At 48.8% G+C, this 23,364-nt stretch overlaps 1 protein-coding gene across 1 annotated transcript in view; it reads right to left on the bottom strand.

Moving 5' to 3' along the window:
• Positions 1-23,364, bottom strand: part of MARCHF4 (membrane associated ring-CH-type finger 4) — a 111,464-nt gene that overhangs the window by 28,003 nt on the left and 60,097 nt on the right. Inside the window, exon 2 of the mRNA XM_067298577.1 lies at positions 3,441-3,596. Coding sequence (XP_067154678.1) covers positions 3,441-3,596 — 156 coding nt within the window. The remainder of the gene's footprint in view (positions 1-3,440; positions 3,597-23,364) is intronic.

The raw sequence follows: 23,364 nt of genomic DNA, 5'->3' as shown, positions 1-23,364 counted from the left end.
CAACCTTGTGTCTTCAGGGTTTAAAAACTTTTTAAAGTCATAGTTTTTGCACAAATATTGCAATGAGGAGAAGGATTTAAAATCCCCCTGCCCACTACTCTTTTCTCTGGGACTGGCAGACTAGGCAGCAGGAACATGGATGTAGAGAAAAAGACTCAGTACCCTCTGGTTTGTCACAGCCTGTGGGATATTTTTGTTCATTTGCTGACTGACTGCTGCTTGGCGGACGCTTTCAATGTTCTCCGACAACCTTAATCCCCCTGTCTCAGCAGGTCTGCAATGTTGTTGCTTTAAGACCTTTGCTATTAAATCCCAGCAGTCCAGGGCTGGGGGTTAATTTATAGAGATTCGTTCTGTTCTGTCAGAATACCAGGCCGGAGGCCTCTCTCTGGTATGAGACATCATAACAGCCTGGAGGTTGGAAGGAATCTGTGTTAATTATATATGAACTGTGTTCCCCCGGCTGTAACTTCTCTGCCCACATCATGAGTCTCCACACACATCTGGCCCATGCCATGCTCCTAAACACTCCAAAAAATGTGCAGCATGTGTCAAAATGGGCAGAGAAACGTGCAAATCCTGGGGAACATGTGGGCATCAGGTGTGCTGAAGTACAGCATCCGGTCAGATCAATTAGACTAGCTCCAGGGAGCCCAGGGCCTGCCAGCTGCCTATGTTTGGCTTTCCAGTGGGCTGCCACAGGAGAAGGCACAGGAACAGTGGCAGGGGATATGTAGGCTGTGTTGCTCATTAAAATCCAGACAGGCTCAGAGCATCACCCAAATCAGTTTCACTTCATGGCAGGGGGAGGGCAGGGGGAGGCGGGGGGTGAGTTTGTGTGGTCCTTGCCTGTATTATGGTTGGTCTGGAATAAACAGATGACTAGTTTCCTACAGCATTTGCCCTCCAAAACGTGTGATTGAGAAATTCAGAGCTTTCTAGTAAGAATAAAACTGGGCACAAATTCCAGCAGACCCAGAGAAGAAAGGCCAGGGATTACTGCTTTACTTAGAGACATGCTTGTATGTCTAGGTGTAGCCTGTTATCCATATGCAGAATGAAGAATGAGCAAAAGGGACGCCCTTTCCAGCTACACACTATTACAACAGCAATACTTTGTTATGGCACAGAGTGCCAGAGTACTGCAGTCCCCTGTCCCTTTCCCAGCATTGGAGGATGGAGGGAACCACAGAGGAATGAAGGAAACTCTGGGGACATGCTTGGTGCTGGGTTACCCGAGGCCCTAGCCCCTTAGTCCTCTTGGAAAGTCCAGGCCTTGTACAGTAGCAACTGCCTGGAGGATTTCCTCATGCTAGTGCTTGTGTAGCATCTGCTTCCCAGAAGTGGCTTTGTGCTCACACTACACAGGCGCCTGGGCATGCAGCTATAACTCTACACACGCTGCATTTATTCCAGACCAAGTAGCTTTTCACTCCAATTGCTCCTTGCCAAATCTCCTAGCATTTCTCTCAGAAATGCTGTGAAGCCTAAGCCAGAAACATGAAGCCCTCAGAGCTCAAGGTTTGCATGGTCCTCTGGAAATCTGTCTCTCAGAGCTAAGCTCTGTAACTCAGTTGCTTCTGCCCATCAGCTTTTATGTTTGTGGCAAAGGCCAATAGATTAGGCCACTTTTTAAGACAGGAGCCTAAAAAGAGCAACCATTTGTGCAAGCATTTGAAATGTGCATGTGGGAGGGGGGCTTGTCTGTGAATGGCTCTAGCAAATTTTGGCCAAGTGAGGAGCAGGGTGGAAGTCAATGACCCATTGCCCTGAGCTGTATAAAGATGTAGGGCATTTGGAGGCCATCTAGTATAGGCAGTGCTGGTTACATTCACACTCACAAATCTGCACCCACGAGCCTTCGACACTGCTCGGCATCACACCCCTGATCTGAGACACATGAAGCATTAGGGCACTCATAGACCAGCTTTCCAGAGATAAACAAATGCTGCTTTGTCAAAATCTCCCCTCCTGTTTTTCAGTCTGGTCTGAATTACTAGAGCCAAGAAATTAAAACACCATGGTCTGGGCTTTGGGATGAAACCACTGATCTCTTTAGTCCACAGCACATGGAAAATTGAATCAGAAGCTTTAGAGCAGGGAGTCTTTTTTCTTTCCCCCCGCAAAACTTCCCCACGACATCCCACTAATTTTGCTACTTCATTTAAGTATGGATTCCTAAAGAGCTGTCTCTCTTTCCTTACTGTGTTTAGTGACCTTAGGATTGAAAAAAGACAAACAGAGGCAGCAGTTTGGAGGAGAGAGCAAGGATTTACATTACCCTCTTCCCCCCTTTCCCCCAATAAAATGGGTTTGCAGCTCCCTGGCAAGGTCTTTGCCTCCTGTCAGAGAGCAGTGAGACCAGCAGAGAGCCAAAGCCTCTCAGCCAGGTGCTGGACAGAACAACATCCTTATAGACATGGTCTAAACCATGGCATGCTGCTGTAATATCTCTCCAGTCCAGGTGATGCTAATTAAGCAGTAGTGCCTGAATCTAATGGGCTTCCTTACCTCTGAGGCACTAATGGCGCTCAGCAAATGCATGCAGCAATTAGCCCAGCTTCAGGTGTTGCCCCAGCAATAAATCAATAGCTATTAAGGACAAATTATCCAGTTTTTAACAGTCATACAATTCTCCCCATTCTGAATCTTGACTTTCAATTGCTAGCCTGTGTGGGGCTTAATAAACCCCAGTGCTTCTGAACTCAGAAAAGAAGGTCTTCTGATGCCTTTTACAGCCACTTACATAAAGACGTGCTTTATCTGTTGTGTGCACACCTGCAAATGATCACTGAGAATCAGGCTTAAAGAGACCAGAGCATCAGCTCCAACATCCTTACTGCTATGCCAGGATGTATTTGCTTGTGGGTGAGCAGTAAAGCAAAGAGGTTTGCAGGATCAGAAGAGAAGCTGGAAGAGCCCTCCATCCACCTCCTCCATCCCTCATGCCAACACAGAAGAGTCCCAGGAGGAGGAGATTGGGGTTAATGGCACAACTCTAGACAAGTGGGTTTTCAAGACACTGTTTTGCTGTAGACTTTTTGTGTCCCCTGTAGGAAATCCCTTAATTCCTTTGAATTCTTGTTCCCCATCTGCCCTTGGGGAGATGCATCTGCAGTCTTTAGTGGATGAATGCATCTGAAAGGCTATGAGGTGTTACAGTACTACCACATTCACACAGCTGTTTATGCAGGAAGAAAATGAATGCAGAAATTTTCAAAGGAGAGGAAGAGCAGACTCCCAACACATTCCCCTGCTTACTCCCAAGCAGAACACGGGGTCCCTCTGGACCAGCCCCTGACAACCCTTTCTATAGGGCTCAGATGAAAAGATCCCTCTGCACAGGGAATGAAAAACCACGCAGGTAAAATCCAGTTGCTCCCAGAAACAAAAATAGAAACAAGAATAAATAGACTTTGAAATGTCTCTAGTACCTTTACCTGCAGAGGGTTCTTTGTGCTTATGGCAATGACGTGATACTTGTAGTAACACAGCTCACAGCTCCAGCAGCCTCTCTCGCTAATCCATTTGATCAGACATGGCTGGTGCGTGCATTTCACCGATCCATCGCATCGACATGGGCTCAACAACTCCCCCTGAAAGAGAGAGACAGCATCAGCAAGGCTCCCCTCCTCCCACAGCACCCGAGCATGGCACGGCATGGCACGGCTGGGCAACCACATGCAGAAGCTGGTGCTGGCCTAAGTGCTCCCATCATCTGCTCATTTGCTCTACGTTTCTTTTTACCTGGCTTATGCAATCATGCTGTGTCCATCGGTTTTCCCTGTAATAATTCCTGGCCAGTCTGAACAGAGTTTGACAGAGATGTAGAGGTCTCAAAGACTGAGGTCCTACAATTTTTCAGAAGGAGATGGGTGGGTAGATGAGAAACACCCAGTATCACTACTGAAGAAAACTCTAGATGAATACAACTCTTATTAGACCCAGAGAATCCACCCTGGACTGCAACAAGCAGACACAGCTCTGTCAGAAACCAGACACTGCTGTTTCACTGCTCAGACTTCTGGCTCTCTGCAACCTTTTATAAAAAATTTTTTTTTTATAAAAAAAAGTTCCTGGTGGGGAAAGGTGCTAGACAGACTCTGCTGGAGAATGGTGTCCTGCTCAGCCCAGGGCAGCTTCCTTGAACTGAACCAGGCACCAAGGAGGAGCCTGGCCACTGTGGCCTTTGGTCTTTCTGCGCGACTGAGTCGTGCCAGACATGGTGGTGCTGTTCCTCTCCTGGAGCTGGACTGAGCCCAGTGCCATGCAGTACCTCCCAGGAATTGCCAGGTGGTAAATGTTTGCAGTGCTAGATGCAGATATCTCTTTCTGAATGCTTCTGGATCAAGAGGAGTGAATCTGAACGTAGGTATCAAGCGTGTGCTTTAGATCCATGTCTTTGTGTACCCATAACCCAGCAGGGAAAAGGTCCTCAAATTTCACCCTTAGATTTCAGGGATCCATGTTAGGTCTGAAGGCCCAAAGAACAGAGAGCCACACTGGGCAAGAGTGATACCTTTTTATATGAAATCTAATGCAAAAAAGTTAATCATTTCATTTACTTCAGCTAGGTGACCTGAAAATGTCATTTTTCATAAAATTTCAGCAAAACTGTAAATAACTGTTTACATTACAAAGCCAGACTCCGTTCTACCTGTCACTGATTTTCATTACACACTGGAGGGGATGCAAAGGGAGGGGAGTGGAGCAAGTAGGATTTTAGGATCTGTGGATTTTTTTTCATCTGAAAAGGTGCGACAGAAAAAGACAGGTCTATCTGGAGAAGGAAAATGGGAAAAGATTAGATAGGAGGGAGGTGTGTGGGATGGAGGAGCACTGATGTTTGACATTCAAACCGTCTGTGCAAGGTGTAGTTGGAGGAGCTGGAATGCTGCCGTGTGTGTTTGTGCCCCTTGCTGGAATGGTGGTGGAAAAGCACAAGTGCCGTAAGAAACCTACATGAGCACATGCTGCCAGCCAGGAGGCAAACGGAGAGGGATCAGGACTTAGCACAGCATTCCCTCTCCCTCACCAGCTAAATCTGTGCCTGTGGCATGCCCCCTCTGCTCTGAGCTCTCGGGGGGAAGTAGGGCAAATGAAGTCCAGCTGGGAGGCAAACCCACATGTCATTTTTCCAGGCATCACCAGCAGCTCCCCTTTGTAAGATATCATGGCCAGTCTGGTACAAGCGTTGCTGCTTCGTGGCTCTGGCCTAGCCTCCTTTTCTCAATCCTCCTTGCTTTGCCAGCCTTGTTTTCTCATGAGCTTCACTCCTCAGTGCGCAAGTTTGATCCCAGCACCAACAATATCCCCAGCTCTGCAGCATCCCTGCATTTCTGCCTCACCACACACCAGTGTCTCCTGCAGGGCTTAAAAGTGAATGACCTGGGTTTTGCTTAAAGAGCAGCTAAAGCACTGGTGATGCAGGATCAAGAATGGGGCAGAATGGAGCAAAGAAACAGCAACAACCTCCAGGCAAAAGTAGTGGATAAAAGTAGCCTGCATTGTGCAGAGGGGCAGGGGAGAGACTCACCGTGGGTTCTTTGGCTCTGTAATAAATGAATCGACAACATCTGAGCTCTTTTCTTCAGAGGCAGAAGATGTCCGTAAGCTTCCCATACCGCCGTGGGGACCCAGTGCCCCTGTCCTAATCAGGAGTCTGTAACATAGACAGTCCTGCTGTCTCCCGCAAGAACTCAGGACTGAATTGTGGAGATTGGAAACCCCCAATTTCTTGATATTTTGCAAATCCAGCAAAAGCCTGATTTATCACCATTTTCTCCAGCCATGTGAAATATTATATCTTTGCATGTGGTGCACAGCTATTTTTGCATACTGTGAAGCCCAATTCTGTACACAGCAGGCATTCATAAAAAGTGCCAAATGCACACACGTACACATGCACTTATGTACCACAAGAAGAATAAACACCAAGGGCATATTAAAGGAATAAATTCTTAGTACAGCAAAGGAGAAAATCTCTGCTGACTGTACAGTGCGCTCAGGAACAGTCCGTCAGCTGTGATTAACGCATGAAGGATTCACTTTACAGAGACCTCTGCTAAAAACCACACACACAAAAGCAAGACTAAATGAGACACAGATCACAGCAATTAGAGATGGAAATTACACCCCCAGTGTCCATTTCTGTCGGTTTGTAGAAGATGGTTCTGCACAACATATCCTCCAGTGCTTCAAGCAGCAGCATTCCCACCAATTCCCTTTGGAACTGTTCTCCAAAGGCCCCTTGAAGGGAGGGAATAACTCCCAACACTTATTTTTGCAGTTTTCTTTTGTTCAATTACATCTTGTCGTTCAGATCAACCTAAGCAGTATTTCTGCTTTGCCAGCAACTAGTGGAGAAATGCTCCCTGGCTGCAGCTTCCAGTAGATCCTCAGCTTGCTCTCTACCATCTCGTTCCCTCTTAAACAACCAAGAGGGCTTTGGACTCAGAGGCATCTCCTTCATGTTTTGTTATCCAGGTCTAAAGCAGGGTTGGTAACAAGGGTGGTAAAACCAATGTCAACAGAAAGGGAATTGGGACCCCAGATTCAGCTATTATCCTGCCAACATATGGATAAAATACTGCTTCGTGGCTCAGATGCTGAGCTCTGAAAGGCCACGTGGGCCCCATCACTGGGGGAATATTGTCCCTACTAATGTTTAGCCCAGCCATGCCTCCTGCCTAGCACTTGTGTGGGATCTCCTGGGATCCCCATCCACTGCCTCGATGAACTGGCTGGGGCAGAACTGTCCTGATTTAGGGGTTTCTATGGCTTTGCCACGAGTCAGAGCGTGGGCCTAATTCTGCCAGCTTCCTGAAATTAGCTGAAAAAGCAGTTGCCTCAGAAAGCAGCCTTTTCGGATAGCTGCAGAGAAACAGGGATGATATTGCTGGAGACGAACTGGGAGTCTGGGTTTGTTCCAGCTCTGTCCTCTCTTTATGAAATCCCAATCCGTGTCCATTGCAATATGTCAAAGTGGGTAATGATTATCTGGGCCCTGCTATTTTAAGCCTTCTGGGAGGGGTTCTGAGGAAGGATGGAAAAAATTATTGCTAATGTGAGCTTCTGATGCTTGGTATACCCAGGGAGAAAATAGCTAGATCAGGATCAGCATACTGATGTCGGTGTTTTACCCGGCCATTTTATTTGCTATTTAACAGGCTCATCTGTGGTGCTGGGACTCCATCCACACATTGCTACCAAAGCTGAAACTGCTCACCCACCAGCAGGCAGTTATGGGAAGTGTTTTCCAGGCCTGTTCTTTTAACTACAAATGAACAATAACAGATTTTCCCCTTTTCTGTCCCTTTCAGACAAAGGACTGTCTAACTTGGTTTAACCCCTAGCCCTCCCTCATACTTGGTCTGACAGAGAAAGCTGAAGAACAAGCAGAGTCCTGGGCACGTCCCAGACCTCCCAGCCTTTGGATGTGCAGGTGCAAGCCTACCTGGTCTCCTTTTGAGCACACCAGGCCTGGAGATGGCAGCTGCCACTTGGCCAGCCCATGGTCTTCCAGGCTCTTCCAGCTCCAGCTGCACCCACTGCAGAGCTCTCTGGCCTCCTATATCTGCTTCTGTGATCCCTCCTTACACCAGCTCAGCTGGAAAGAGCCAACGTCCTACTACTGCAACTATTAAAGCGAGCCTTTTGAAAACCAGCGCAAACTGTACAACAAACTGTGACAGCTGGTGGTGATCTTAGCACTTGCAGATTTTTCTCAACTGTGTGTTTTCCTTGCTCAGGCACAGAAAGTAGCATCAGTTGTTAGCATCATCAGCAGGATCAGTGCCATGGGACAGAGCAGGGCAGTGAGAAGCTAGAAGAGTTGCCCACACCATGAGGGCTACAGCCTCTCTCTGGATATGTGCATGAGGCTTCTACTGATCACAGAGTAGCTACACACATGGCTGTGACTGCTAGCATTAATCTGAGTTTGTCTTGTTTGGAAAAAGGAAACTGGAAATATTAATTTCAGGCCTTCAACAGAGTCTCCTAAATACACTTAACTTCACATTGAATTTAAATGCAATAGGAAGTTTTATTATGGCAAATAAATGCCAAATGATTTCTATATTAAGAACATAATTACAGAGGAATTAACTCTGATGGCAAGAAGAAACCCATTGTTACATAGCTGGTAAACTTCAATAAATATGTACTAATGATCACTCTGTCTTTACACATGCTTACAGGAGCTGCCCCTCCATCCTTTTAAGCCTAAACACACACTTTACTATAAGCATCTCAAATGCTTCCAGTGAGTACCCTCCTGTGCATGAACAGTGCGCCAGCCAGCAAGAGACAACAGGAGACATGTAATAAGTACCTCTGAAAACCTGAAGTCATGTATTTCCATTCTGCCTTCTCTCTGAGCCATTTAAAGTATATATATATATCGTATGAGACTCCAGCATTGTGGGAGATTGTATGCAGACCCAGCAAGAAGAGGGCTCACATTTCCCATGGCGCCGGGGAACGCTTATCCTGCTGCTCATGGTGGGAGCCCTCCTGAGACCTGCGTAACCTCCTGCAGGGCCCTAGCACGATGGCAGCTGGGCAAGTGGCAGGGCTGCGGGCAGCCTGGGGCAGACATGGCAATGGCATGTCAGGGGCACCCAGCAGAGCCGGGGGTCAGTGCCAGCTACTGTGCTGGCAGGATGGTGGGGAAGAGTGAGACCCTGCTCCCAGGTGGCTGAGGATCTCAGCATGGAGAGAGGAGTTATGGCAGGCAGGCTTGTCCCAGCTCTTACAGGGACAGCTGGACTTCATTGCCAGCCTGCTTTTGGGATGGAGCAAAGAAGCCAGAATACCCTGAAGGAAGGAGGAAAAAAACCCAACCACCCAAAGTGCCAGCAGGTGGATCAAGAAAGGAGCTACATTTCAGCCAGGTGGCAGGAGGAGGTGATTACATCTGAGAGAGGAGATGGGGGCAAGGAGTTGATTCAGGCAGCCACAGCCTTGTGACAGTCCCAGGTGTTGCTCCACACCGAGCCTGAAACACACCCACCAGGAGGTGAGAGACATCCTTGTGTGGGGTGGGCTCCCCTGGCCGGGCAGGTCCCTAAAGTGTGGGGAAATTGTGTGATTATAGAAAGAATTCACCTGGTGTCTTTGCAGTTCCCCTCCTGCTCCCGAGTGCCTCCGTGGTTGGGATGGGCTGACCCTGCAGCTCCCTTCTCGAGCTGGGCGTTTGCCTGGTAGGCAGGGGCAGTGCTGCCCAGGGCCAGGGCCAGGAGATACCTCTGCACCCTGGTGGCACTCAGCCTCAGATGGCAACGAGTGCCCCAGCCCCAATGGGGACATGCAGCTCTGTGCAGGACAGGAGAAAAATCCAACTCCAAACAATTATTCCTGTTGCTCAGTGGCAGCAGCAAAGAGTAAGAACAGCAGAAACCATTTAGGGGAGACTTCGTGAGGAGGATTCGAATGAGGGTTTTGTAGGCTTTTGTAAACACACCGAGGCACGCAAATAGCTCTTCTCTCCAGGCTGCTTGCGTCGTCTGCTGGCATAAAACCAGTCGTGGGATTTGGTGTGCTCTGAATGGCCCCGAACCCCACGGCTGGGGTTGTAATCCCTCAAAGCCGTGTTTTGAAGGATGACCATCGCCCTCCTGCTTGGGGGCGGACGGTGGGTTAGGGGAGGTGATCCATTTTAGCGAGGAGATAAGGACTTACTTACTTAAAAGTCCCAGCAGAGAGGAGTTTCCAGCCTGCAGCTGCCTGCCCAGAATTCCTGGCTTGGGATCTTGGCCTGGGAGCTCTCTGGAGCAGGACTGTCTCTCAGGAGGGCTCCGGCACAGTGAGGTGTGGGTCCCTTTTGGGGTCCCCACAACAGTTACAAGTGAACAACCCCAACCCGGTATGGCAGTCCGGGGGCTTTGAAATGGGTGCAAGGGGGCACAGATCTATTGTTTTGTGGTTATCTGCAGTTTTCGATGGCTATTAGCTGCTCCGGCAGCCCTGCGAGTGCGGCACTTATCTCCAGCAGGGCTATGACTAACCTAGCAACAACACCCAGGCATCCCTCGCCTGCAGCCTCGGTCTGAGCAGAAAAGGGGGGATAAAGCTTCAACCTCCCCAGCAAAACCACTAGGGCTTCTCAGGACATGGACAGGCAGTCTTATTTTGGGGCTGTCTGGAAATGTGAGCGCTGGGCCGGGGAGGGATATGTTTCACAAAGTCCTGGGCTAAAACCAAATGTTTGCTCCGGAACAAATCCTGTCTGAAAAGCCATCACATTTGCAGAAAAACTCCTGGTGCTCTGAAAGCAGCACAAATTGCCTTTTCACCCACAGAAACTGCCTTCTGCAACACCTGTGAAGAGCGGGGCTCTTTCCCTGTTGATATCGGAGCTCTGAGGCAGCCAGACTTTTTTTTTTTTAATTAATTTTTTTTTTTTTTGCATCTCTGATGAAACCCATGTTTGCGGCTGGTGAGCACAGCAAGGCAAAGGTGCATCAGGGCATGGAGATGTCTCAGCTCCCCCCCCCACCAAGTGATGTGGCTCGGTGACATTTAAGAGCCTGGAGGCAGGCTGTGACGCTATCCCTGTGATGAACTGTCTCGAGAAATCACCGGTTCACAGCAACACGAGGGCTTTCTCAGCACTGGGGCACACTTAGATCAATTCTGCTTTACCAGCTAGGACTTACGGCCTTTCAAATAGTGCTTGACACCCCTTACCCTCCCGACATCTGGCTAATGTCTAAAATTCAGTGCTTTTGCTTCCCTGATGTGTTATCCGATGCCCAGAGAAAGAAACATACCCTCGCACCTAGGATACTGCAGGCACCTATGGAGGGGGGTTATGGCTAAAGTTTCTCCCAGATGTGTCCCTGTTATTTTAAAACATGAACGGCTGCAGCCTTTTCTGCCAGGGCAGGATGGGGCCAGCTCTGCAGTCTCCTTTCTCAGGAAAACTCATCCCACCAGTATCGCAAGTGACCTGACTTTCCGGCTGAGCAGCTGCTGCTCACGGCCCTCAGCTTCGTGACGGCCTAGGGGAATTTTAAGTGATCTCTGTCCCTTCCCTTCTCCAGCATTTTGCTGCCTGTCAGCCCAGTGAAGCAGCCTGTCACTACAGCTGGGACAGGCAGACGGACAAAGCCGGGGGAGCAGCTCAGAATTTGGGGGCAGGATTGGCGGGGGCAGGGAGGAGGAAGGGAGATCTTCCATTTTCTGAGCCTGGTAGATCCCGACTCTGGGATTTCCGGGGCACCGACGAGTTTTGCCCAAAAATAAGCCAAAAGATGTAAGTTTGATGAAAGTGTATAACTCTGGAGGCTCAGCTTTATCGTAGGCACAGAGCAGGCAAAACCTCGGTGCTGCCATGCCCAAGGCCACTGCAGTGATTTGGGGGAGAGGCATCCAACCAGTTTGCATCCCGGAAAGCCCCAGGGGGACCCTGAGCTGTGCCGTAGTGTTTGCTGCCCTGTTCAAACAAATCGTCCTGCTCCTCCTATGCCACCTCTGAATGAGATGCTCAAGGGTAACTCCCGCAGGGCTGCCCCGTGCGCCCGCAAGGTCCCCTCCACTTACTGACAGTGATGGGTGCCACATCAAAAAAGCCTGATGGCAGCTGCCTTACTCTGCCTTTCCCACGGGGTAAGCGCAGTGCAAAGGACTCAGCTGCGCAGGAGCAGGTACGAGACTCCTCTGCATACAGATCAGCACTCGCCCCTGTTAGGGAACAGAAAAAAGGATGGCCTTTTTTTCTTTTAATTGCTAAAGCTTAAAGGAGCTCTGCAGGGCAGGAGGGCAGGAGAGAGGCAAACAAAGATGAGGAATAAGAGCTCAGGAAGAAAAGAAACAAAGGGGAAGAGGCCTAAGAAGTCCTTGGCATGGAAAGCCCAGTGCATTAGGGAGCAGCGGTTTTGCCTCCATCAGACAGGAGCCTCCGCGGTGCAGTGACTCATCATCCGAGCAGTCTGGAGCAGTGGCTTTGCTGCGTGGCTCTGCCCTGGCTCCTTCACTGATTTTCAGGGGAAGGTGATTGAATGCGACTCCTTGGAGCTTAATGTGAGCTGTCAGGGAGCTGGGGCATGTTTGTGCAATGCCTCGGAAACAGAAAAGCAAAGCAGAAATGTTGTGGAGTTTAATGTGAAATATTTGAAAGTGCCCCTACCATTTCCCGCAAAAAAAAAAAAAAAAAAAAAAAGCTTGATCTAAGCTAGGGCTATTTCAATATTCAAATGGCAGTAACTTGCCAATGCATTTGCCTGCAGGCAAGCAAAATTCACCAGTCCAGAGGACATCCCTGCCACCACTGGTAAAGGCCGAAGGGAGCTGGTGCAGGTAGGACCAGGTATCTCATGGGTTAACATCAATTCCCTTTAAGGAGAAGTACTTTAAAGGAGCAGGAAACATACATTTTTTAAGAAGCAGAGAATCATAGGTATTTTTTGTGCAACAGGCTACAGAGGACTTTAACACCCTGGTTTCAGGCCAGTGAAAGGTGAAGGGCAGAGAGCTCTGAGATGTAAATCTCATTCAGCTATGAAAGGGGCACCGCATGGAAAGCTGCTCTTATGCCCTGGGTTGCTACGGGCTGGTAGTCATCCGGGACAGCCATTGCCAGCTGAATGAGAAGGAGGAGTGTCCCTAGGGATCCATGCAACTGAGCTAAAGATAACTGAGATCCATTTCTGTATGCGGCTCTTGCCAACTGATAGACAAGGAGATTCCTCTGAGCAGGAGTGCTGACCCATCAGTTAACCTCAGAGCAAATTACACACAGGATCACAATAGCTGGGTAATTAAATAAGTCCAACAACAACAAAAAAAAAGACCAGAAAAGGCCTTGATGGGGATGGGAACCAGATGTGAAGTTTGGAGCAAGAGGTCCCCTCCTGGCAGCAGGGCAGTGAGGGACCTGCTGGCTCCGTGCCAAGGCGGGCAAAGCCAGCGTGTTCAGTGGGCAGTGGCATGGGGCTGCTCCCCACCAAGGAGAAAGTTGTGGCTGGAGAGGAGGTGCCTCCTGCCATGCTGCTGCTGACAGCCAAAAGCGGCTTGCTGCCACTGCTGAACCTTGTGAAAGGAAACGGGGATGATCAAGCATTTAGGTGAGCATCACCCCCACTGTATTACATGAGCCTGTGATCAGGCTCTCATGGAGAGAGTCCCGCGTCTCTGTGAGATGAGGTGTTGGGGTCCCCTTTGCACAGATGGGAGAAGATTGCCTGACTTCAAGGTGACTGGAGGTTGGAGGTGAGTTTCCCCTCCTCCGCCCCCTGAACCAAGCTTTCTACTTAGCCCCTTCACAGCTCCACCATCTTGTTCTTCCAGGGTCAGCTCCCTCGAGTAGCCAAACTCCAAACAAATTAATTTCCTAAAGTCAGAAAACACCCTTCCTGGGGCATAAAAACATGCTTTCAAGGACATCAGTGCCTACTCAATAGAAATGACAACTGATGGACCAATGGTTTCTAGTGTAGCTAGGCAAACACTGCAAAGGAACATACCATCAACTACATGCAACATTGCCAGAGTCGCGCCTGCTTTGTCCGTAACTCATGACTAGTCCCCTGTCCCATTTCCCTGGCATGGCGGAGGCAGGCACGAGCCTCTCCCAGCTGCACACATGCATGTTGTGAATGCAGAGCCCAGCTGTTGCCCCACTGTGCAGCCTTACTCCGGCCACTATTGCATGCAGGCTCTTGGCTGGTCTCAACCACCCTGCCAAAACACGAGGAGAAAAGGGTTGTGAAGATCTGTTCCACAAGAAGAAACCCAAACCTTGCCTGAAATACTGAATAACAAAAGCATCTCAGGAACTTTATCTACTTATCAATAGTCCAAGAAGCAGAGAGTAGATATGTAGTATCTATAGTGTTTATTACAATATATAGATCAAATTGGGAATCATTTGCTTTTCTCTCTGAGGAAGGATTTACAAAAGAAAAATAACTTTGCTTAGGTGTTCTAGAACCCACTTCATCCTAATGTTGTTGAACGTGTTTTTGATTAGCTGATTTAAGTGATTCTTACTAAATGCTGCTCAGTTGCAAGGAATCAAAAGCCAAGCATCTCAAATATCACCTGCTGTGCCTCATCAGGTGTGATAATAGCAACAATTAAATGAAGGGCCTTCAGTGCATAGAAATCAGAGTGCTGTGCATGTGAAATCAAGGTACCTGAATATCCCTGAGCGCTTGGGTGTTAGAGCCCATTCAGCTCCAGAATTGTGCTGAATGCAGAGCGGGAGCTGTCTCGGCTTCTAAGGGGGTAAAAGGTGTCCTAGTCTGTAGCTCTTGGGACTTTCACCCCAAAGTACTGAAGCTTTAAACGTCTGCTGGAGGTTTACTCTAGACCATATCCATTTTGTAAGGCATAATGATCTAGTCTGTTCTGAAAGAGAAATCTGTTGTTGCTTCTCTCTGGTTCTTCTTAACTGAAAAATAAAAGTATTTCAGACAATATGTAGATTTATTCTGTGTGAGATGCAAGAATGAGCCATATTCTGCTCCCTGAGATGCTGGGGTAAATCTGATGCATCTCCATGGAGCTGAACAGCTCTTCAGCACAAATCAAGTGCCCTTAACTTATGGCTTGTTGTAATAAATTTTCAACCAATTAAAGAGGTTTTCCATTAAGAATTTTTATATGGATGGCTTTTTCTAGTGGAAAAAGTCTCAGCTAAATAGAATTCTTCTAAATATACCGCTTCTTTTTCATGAAAAAAGATACCAATTATTCCTGATTATCTTTAATCCTTGGGGACCTCCACCTTTCTGCATCTTCAATCCTCATCAGATCTATCAATGCGTATTTTAAAAGTTCAAAGTATAAAGTTAATGCTTTCAGCATGCAAGTACCATATAATGCAATTCTTATCAGAGCTGTGCTCATAATTCAGCAAATTGAACTTTGCAGCTACTTCCCCGGGAAGCTGTTCATAAAGATACTCAGCTAATGGCCATTTCAGAAAACATTATGCCATCAGCTGCTAAGAAGCAGTTGTGGAAAATCCACAGAATGGATGATGGTTAGACTCTCCAGATGATAGATCCTGCTTTGAAAGATAGTGAAACAAACAGAGCAAGAGGCTTTTTCTTTTTTTTTTTTTCCTGAGAAAGCTGAAAAACCCTTCAGTACAAGAGCTGAGAGAATCTGTATTCTGTAACGTTTACCTCGTCTTCCTGCTTTATTTGTGACCGATAAAATGACTGGGCAGCACGGGCAGCATAACAGCAGCAAAATGCCTGCTTCCAAAACTGCAACAGCTGTTCAAGAGCTGCTTCTTGCAGGTACCACCAGTTTTCACTGACGAGGGGACAGGAAACTGATGGTACACCAGGATTTTGGGGTTCCTGTTTGTCATAGTAACCTCAAGTGACCACTAGCCAGGGCAGAGGGTAGTGGGGGTAGGAACCAAGGGAGCTGAGTGCACCTGAAATAAGTGGAATCCAATAGCAATATGAGGACAAAAACCCAGAGTGGATTTCCAGTACTCAAAGACAGCAGGCAGAAGGGCAGAATTAATCAAAAGGTTTTAAAGAAGTTGGTCTACACAGAAATGTTCTTGTTAATGCTAATTTGGAAGGTCAATGAGCCCAGCCAAGTTTGTTCAAATCTGCGCTGCTGTGCTGTGAGCTGTACGTGTAGTTGTATTCGGTGGCAGCTTGACAAGTTTAGTTTCTGTGTCTGAAGATAAGGGTTAGTGCAGGCTTTTGAGAAAGCCCTGTCCTGCTGCCAGGGCTCAGCGTGCAGGGTGCACCCGGGTGGCTGAGCCACAGGCGCCATGGGAAGAGCCTTCAGCCATGGAGCTGCAGTGGTAACTCTTGTTTTTTGTAGCTGCTGAGCTTCACAGTGCGCCCCAAAAGCTACAGCCTTCGGGGAGAAACCAGCATCTCCCAGCTCAGATGATGGTTTGGAAGGAAGGGCTGCCCCACTGGGGTCTGCATGGGGTTTATTACAAAGGAGCTTTTGCTCATCCATCTGAGTTGGTTCAGAATTGGCAACCTGGAGATGAAAAACCTCCAAAGCCATTTGTGTCTCCTTTTCCTTTGGATAGCATTGAGATGAAGTCCATTACTGGCCTTGGGTGTGCCTGGTGCAGGCTGGAACAGAGGCCCTTGGTGCCCGAGGGCACTGTGGCGCAAGGTTAAAAGTGGAAGCAGCAGAGGGGCAATGAAGTGGGAAAACACACTTCTGACATGGAGTTGCCATGCTGGCTAGGTAACAACAATATAAAATAATGAGAGCAGTTTGTTTATTTTTAGCTTTGGTAATGCTGCAGGACCGAACTGTTTCATTAAGAATTGGCCTGATCCGTTTTCCCTTTCTGCCTCCCAGACTTGAGGAGAAGAATATGCAATTACAAAGTTCACTCATGTAGAGCCCTTCAATTACTAGGTAACTCTGTTACGGCTTTTCCAAACATTACGAGATTCATGCAGTAGGACATGACATCTGAAGTAATTCATTTTTCATCTGCTGATTAGCAGAAATTAAAATGGTTCTCAGAACATCCCAATTTATGTGAGATCAAGTTCCTTATTACTACAGAGTGTCTTAGTGGGGAAGTCATTTCTTTTTAAAGTCCCAGGCAACCCTGCAAGCAGAGTTGCTGAGCAAAAATATGCCAAAGATGTAGTGAAGGGGAGAATACAGACCCTTAGGAACCATGGGTGATGGAGCTCTAGAGCCCTGCATTCAAATCCTGCCATAAGGTCACTTAAATGTTTGGCGTAAAGTCAAAATGTTTGCTGGCATAAATGTAAACTGGAGACAGAGGCACCTGCTTTGGAAATGATGCAGTTACAGAATGAGGCAGAACAGTCTTTACCGGCAATGAGCTAAAAACCAGCCATAAATAATAAGTTTTTCTTCATCAGTTATCTGCTGATCCAGTTGGTTAAGTGGCAGCAGAACAACTGTATGCAAGATGCAGTCATATAATGATGACAGATGCCGCACAAGAACCCGAACGGGCAGAGCAAACAGCAGCCCGTAATACCTCCCTAAGGGGGTCTGGGGAAGGGGTCTGGGGGCCGGGGTAGGGGAGGCGCCTGCAGGACTGGCAGTGCAGGATCACGCCTGGAGGAGTCAGCGGCAGCATGGAGCAGTCAGACCAAGGGGCAGGAGGAAAACAAGGAGTCCTGAACTGTTTGGCAATGGTGAGAGCAGTCACGTTGCCTCTACACTTGCATTTGACTTTCAAGGTATCCTGAGTGGTGGAAAAGTAGGTGAAGCCCCCTGGGGAAAAGAAAGGATTAAGAAGGGGGTGAGCGCGCTCCTGCCGACTCTCCACACCAGGGGCTGCGTTGCTGCTCTCAGTGACGGGCCATGTCCTCCCCCCCAGCAGGGACCACGGTCCAGATCTCATAAAAACGTAGGCCCGCTTATTCAAACTGCAGCAAAAATAAACCATAGAGAAGGAGAAGAGGCGGCTTAAACCCCAAATCCCTTTGCCTAGCATGACAACTTTCCAGATGAGTGAAGCCGGAGAGGAGGGAGCCGAAGTTACCATCGGCACTGGCTGCACTGCCCCTGGGGGAAGCTGCACAACACTGATCCTGATTTTCCAATGCTGCCCTGGCCAAAGACCTCCTGTATATGAAACTGCTCAGATCCATGTGTTTCATTCTGCCTGCCTATACCTCCTGGTGAAAACCCCCGTTGTGTTTTCCTGCTCCAGCTGGGGAATCCAGTCAGCTGCCCCTTTTGCAAGCAGAGTATGAAACGGTGAGGACAGGAGGTAGAAATGCATGTAAGAATAGTAGTATCATCAGTGAAGTGGGCTACAGAGGCTGACTTCTATTTCTGTTTTTTAGTCTTCCTTTTGCGCAAGAATAATGTCAGGTTTACTGTGTGCATAAGAGTGAAATACACACACACATAGGCATGTGCATATATAAACAGTGCCAGGGCTCTGAGGTTATGGCACTGTCAGCATAAAGATATTAAGCATTACATAAGGTTGATTTATTATCTGACTCTGCAATAACCTTTTGAAGATATACTGATTGGCAATTTGCATATTAACAGATATATCAACATTGAGGCAATGTCAAATGTTATGCGCAGCTATGTTCCACTCCAGAGGTGGCTGAATTTCAAACTGTGGCCAAAAGGAAAAACTCATTTGTATCCTTCAGCATGAAAGATGCTCTATTGAAATGTGAATTATTAGCCTCTCTGTAGTCGGTCTTTATTGTGCATTATCAAATTGCTTCTCCTATTCCCTCCCCATAGGATTTGCTATGTCAGATAACAGCAACTGTTTCTGTCATGTGAGGTATCTCCCACCATACCTGGATTAGTTTGTTTAATTGAATGTACTGTATCCAGTCAGACCGGGCTGTGACGGGTCTTCCTGCATCCTCCTTTAGCTAGAGAATAGCCTGCCTTCCTCTAAAACAACACATCTCCTCCCCGACACCTTATAACTCTCTTAGCAAGTGGTGCCCACTGCTCAGGGAAGGCTTGAGCGTCTGCTCCTGCCTGGGCATTTCTTTTGCCTTTGTAATGAAGCCAAAGACCCAAGCAACAAAACTGGTGCTCAGACTGCTCTCAGTCAGCTTTGGAAATAAAATCGAGGACTCACTGAGTGAAAACCGCAGGCCTCTGCCACTCAGACTAGAGACTCAGCAGCTGTTACTTAGCAGCATTCGAGTTTTATTGTCTTTCTAATCTGCAGTCAGCTATTAGTAAGGGATCGTCCTTTACACCCACTGACCCCACTGCACTGCACGTCTAAGTGCACCAAGCTAAGAGCAACCTGCAAATGTGCCCTTCTGACAGCCTGCTTCCCCAAAGATGACCTTCCATCTTTTAGCAGGGCCATTTACTCCTCTGCTGTTATTCAGGTAGCAGGAGATCTCTCTAGGAGGGCAAACATCCTCCAAGCCCATCAGTCAGATGCAGCTCAGCATCTGTCACGTGCTACTAAATCAAGACCTCTTTGCTGCTGAAACTGCTTCATTCAAGAAACCAGAGGAAAAGATGGTCTGAAAGCATGCAGCCACCCAGAGAGCTCAGTGGCACCCGGGCAGTGGTGGTGCACTCTGTGTGTTAGAGGAAATGATCTCACTGTGCACCTGAGGGCAAAGCTGGCAGGTTGCGTCCCATGCAGTCCTGGCAGCTGGGAAGATCTGCCCATTAGAGCTACCTGGGGACAGACTATATCTGCACCATGACTCTTTTTGCATCAGTTGCCTAAATCCACAGCTGGCACCATTCCAGAACCTCCCCAATATCTGCGGCCTCACATGTTCAAAGAAAACCAGCAGCTCTTCCAGCTCCTACCCGTGGGGACACACAGGAGCTGGGCAGCTCATCATCGTGACTATCCTGCTGATCACCCAATGCTGTTGTCAGGAATATTTGAACAAATATCTCATGCCGTTTCCACACAGGCAAGATATTAGAGCCATCCTTTTGGTTTCTGGTTTTTAAGATGTATCCGTGTCATCGGAATGCAGCTCAAGAAGCAGAGCTGTCCCTTCTAGTTTTCCTTTCTTCTTGCATTTAATGCCCTTATTCAAAAGACACTTTTCAACTACTAGACACCGAAGACAGGCTACAGTGGGATTTGTGGCTGCTTCCCGAGTGATACCAGCATCTCAGGCTGCTGGTCTGCAAGAGGGTCACCAGCTGGAGCACCAGAAAGAGCAGAGGAAGGAGGGATGCTGGTCTCATAGTTTTGCCCAGGGTGTCAGCAGTGTATGATGGACATGGGGTGAAACTCAGCTGGGAATGATGAGCATAAAGAACCGCTGAGATTCAAAGAAAACTTGCTTTTTTCTGAGTCAGTTAGCCTTGAAAGACAGGGCTGGAAGTCCTGGGAGCTGAGATCTTCTAGTGTGGCACTCCTGGGCTTTGAAAGTTCCTGCTTTTTTTCCAGCCTTCGCAGAAATGGAGTTGGTAGAGAGATGAGCACAGAAATGATCACTGTTCACAGATGCGTATTACCTGGAAGAAGTCCCACTAATTGCTAAGATTTGTGTTCAGAGCAGGGTAGTGTGTAATCAGCTACTCATCTGCTCTTTGGTGCTGAACGCTGCGAAGTTGTGTCTGCAGAGCTGAAAGCATTCAGGCAAGACTAAAGAAACTCATTACCCAGCCATCACCCTCCATGGAGACGCTCCTGGAATGGGAAATAGCTGCAGCAGCTGCGATCGCTTCCCGTGGGCCCGGATCCACCACGGCAGGCTGTGCTGCGGCAGGGGGAGGGGGTCGTGGCCCTGACTCTTCTTTCTGCAGCTCCGCCAATGATGCGCTGTTGGATTTGGGGCAATCTCCACGCTGGGATCCTCTCTCTAAGTATTGGGGATAATGACTCTTATCCATCGCACACAACCGACTGGAGACTTCATTTATCAGCATTTGTCGAGGGCTTTGAGATCTTGAATAAACAAGACTGTTGAAATGCAAATGATTGAACGTGGCCAGCCACAAGTCAGGGTGGAAAATGAGTTTTGCTGACATGAATTAGCTGCTCCAGCAATCAGAGCGTGTGCTCAGCCTTGAGTGCTGGGGGCAGCCCATGTCAGCTGAGGAGGAAGGTCCTGCCCCTGCAGCAGCCTTGTTTACCTGCAGGTGTATTTATCTGTAAGATGTCCTTCAGGGCCTCTTGCCAATGTTACATGAAAGGGAACTGAGCCTTTCAGGGAAAAAAAATTATTCTACTACTACCTGTCCATGTGGTCAGGAGGGCTTTTGTTATTGAATACATTTGCACACAAATCCTCAGTTTTACTTTTGTGCCCTTGTTTAGAGGAATGGGCAGTGGGAGATGATCTTCTTTAACCTCATTTCCAAAGCATGTACCTCCGCTGGCTGCTGTGCAAGCCTCCAGGGACTGGGGCTCAGGGGAGCACCGCGGTGACCTCGAGGTGGGCGAATTGTGGTAGGGGGAACCGCATGAAGTGCCCAGGCTCAGAGAGATGGCTGTGGCCAGGTCAGGCCTGCTCGCTCCCAGTCTGGGGTGGCAATGGCCATGTCAATCTCTGCTAAATGGAGCTGGGCCAAAGTGTGCAAAATGGTAGTTTCCACCCTTGCAAAGCTACAGTTAAATTTTAATGGCAGGCACATCAGAGAAGGCTTGAAGAGCCTCATAAATCCCCACTGAGGCCACCGAAGGGTTTGGTGCAGCAGGTGGATGCTGTGCTTGCTGGGAGCAGAAGAACCGGGTCTGGGGAGGGGTGAGGGAGTGAAGCGTGGGAAATCCCCAGGTTGTCCCAAGCTGCCATGGAGGCAAAGCGAGCAGCTCTTCCCCAGGTCCGCGCCATCCACCTCCTGCCTCCGCAGGACCCTGGAACTATGTTCTTCTCTCCTCCAGAGACCCCCCTTACAACCCAACGCTCCTCTCCTTCGAGACCCGTCACCCTCTGTCTCTCCCTGCAGATTGGCACCTCGGTGCCTTCCTTGCTTGGACGATGCCAGCTGTTTGCCCCCTTCCTCTCCACCCATTCCCCAGGCTCTCCCCTGCTCCGTCCTCGGATTGGGGCACAAGTCACGGAGCCATGGCCACGGGTGAAGGGGCCCAGGGGTGCGCTGGCATGGGGACTGCAGCAGGGTTGCGGCACCAGGAGCTGCAGAGCAGGGTCTGCAGACCAGGGCTGGGATGCGCCGGAAGAAACACGGCGCCTGCCTCCATGGCTCCTGCCCAAGCCACATCTGCTTTTGCCTCTCGTATTCACAAATTTCCACAGGCGGTAAATTCGCTTGAAGATTTTTTGGGGGATAGAGGGTGGGAAATAAAACCTATGGTATCTGCAGGCAAGGGTGCTTGCAATCATCCTGAGAACTTGGAGGATTTTTGACAGCTCCAGGGCCTGACTGGCAGAAAGTCTCCTTCTGCATTCTTCAACCCCCCCCTTCCACACTTGGTCCCCTTCCCTGGGCTCTGCCAGCAGCCGGAGAAGCTGGGTGGGATTGCCAGGTAGGACCTGTGTCCTGTGCTTCACCATCCAGGATCTTTCGCAATTTCGCCCACCTGCTGCTGGGAGGATGACAACATTTTTCAAAATTTTAATTCAATTTAATTTAATTTTTTAATTTCTTTTGTTGGGGGAGAATGCTGGAGAGAAACACTGCCTGGTAACAGCACTGATGAACATGGTCACACAGGGTTCAGAGCTTGAAACGTGCTTTGCTGCACTGCCACTTGTTTCAGGGGCTGGGCATATTACAAAAAGAATGCAGGATGCCCAGTCTCTCCTGACTAGCTTATTTTCTGGTTATATTCATTGCTAATAGGGACCAAAAAAAAAAAAAAAAATTCCAAGCCTGCAACTATTAGATCTGCCTGTTGTTATGGGGGGAGCTCTTCTCTCCCCCCTTGGCTGATTGCATTGCAAGGAGCCAGGGACATTAGCTGAGTGAGAGTTTCCCCAAGGTGAGCCAGCGACACAGGCATGTTTGTCACCGCGGGAATGATTTTATTTGCACAGCCTGCGGGTGACTTGGGCATGTGATGGCAATTCTTGGCGGCGCTAGCCTGTGTTTGGACTGGAGCGTAGCAAGGGGAAGGCAGAGTGGAAGCGGTCACCTCGGCATAATGTGATGAAAGGGAGCGAGGTGTGAAACTGCAAAGGAAACAGAAATGCGGAAAGCTGTGGTGCAAGGAGTAAACACACGCCGTCAGCTTGCACCGAGCCCTGCCTGGTCCCGGCCGCACGCCGGCCGCAGCTCGATAGCAGTCGTCTGTGCCGAAACAGTGAGACGGCAACCCAGGGAGATTTATGATTTGGTTTTCCCCATGAGGCAGGGCTAAAACGCTGCTGGGACTGAGTGTGTTGAAGCCGTGCTGCCTTGTGACTGCCAACAGACCTGGTCCTGCCTCGGCCTGGGTGATGCTCTGCTCATCCTCCTCGGGCCTGGCGGTTTCAGCCGAAGGAAGGGCAGCGGGTTCAAGGCTGCTCACTCGCTCGTCAGCCCTGGGCACGAGCTGTTTAGGGCAGGGCTTTGTCTTCCTCCCTGGCTTTGTGCAACACCGTGCGCATTGCTTTGCAGAAGCAAAAACGATATTTCCTCTGTGTTAACTGCGGGGCAAGCTCAGCCACATGCAGGCAATTGCTCAGACCTGCCCCACTGACTCTTTCATAACCCTTCATTTCCTCCCTGTCTGCTCTGTACGTGACCTCTCTATATGCACTGATTTCTCCGTCTCTTTTTTCATCCCAGACTGTCACAAGTAGACGGCAATACATGGCTGCATATGGCTATTTCACATCCATCAGCACTTTTCTCTCAGGAGAAATCTTGTTGGGGGCAATGTCCATTGCCCTGAACCAGGGCAGCGCAGACACGTGGGGCGAGGGGCTGCAAGGGAAACGCTGTCACCCACCCGATGGGGGCATTTACCAGAGCAGGCATCAGTGCGGGTGTACCCAGGCTTTTTGCACTTTG

This window comes from Apteryx mantelli, chromosome 6 (assembly GCF_036417845.1).
Source record: "Apteryx mantelli isolate bAptMan1 chromosome 6, bAptMan1.hap1, whole genome shotgun sequence".
Classification (NCBI taxonomy): Eukaryota; Metazoa; Chordata; class Aves; order Apterygiformes; family Apterygidae; genus Apteryx; species Apteryx mantelli.
Note: the sequence above shows the minus strand (reverse complement) of the source record. Positions and strands in the feature narration are given on the sequence as shown.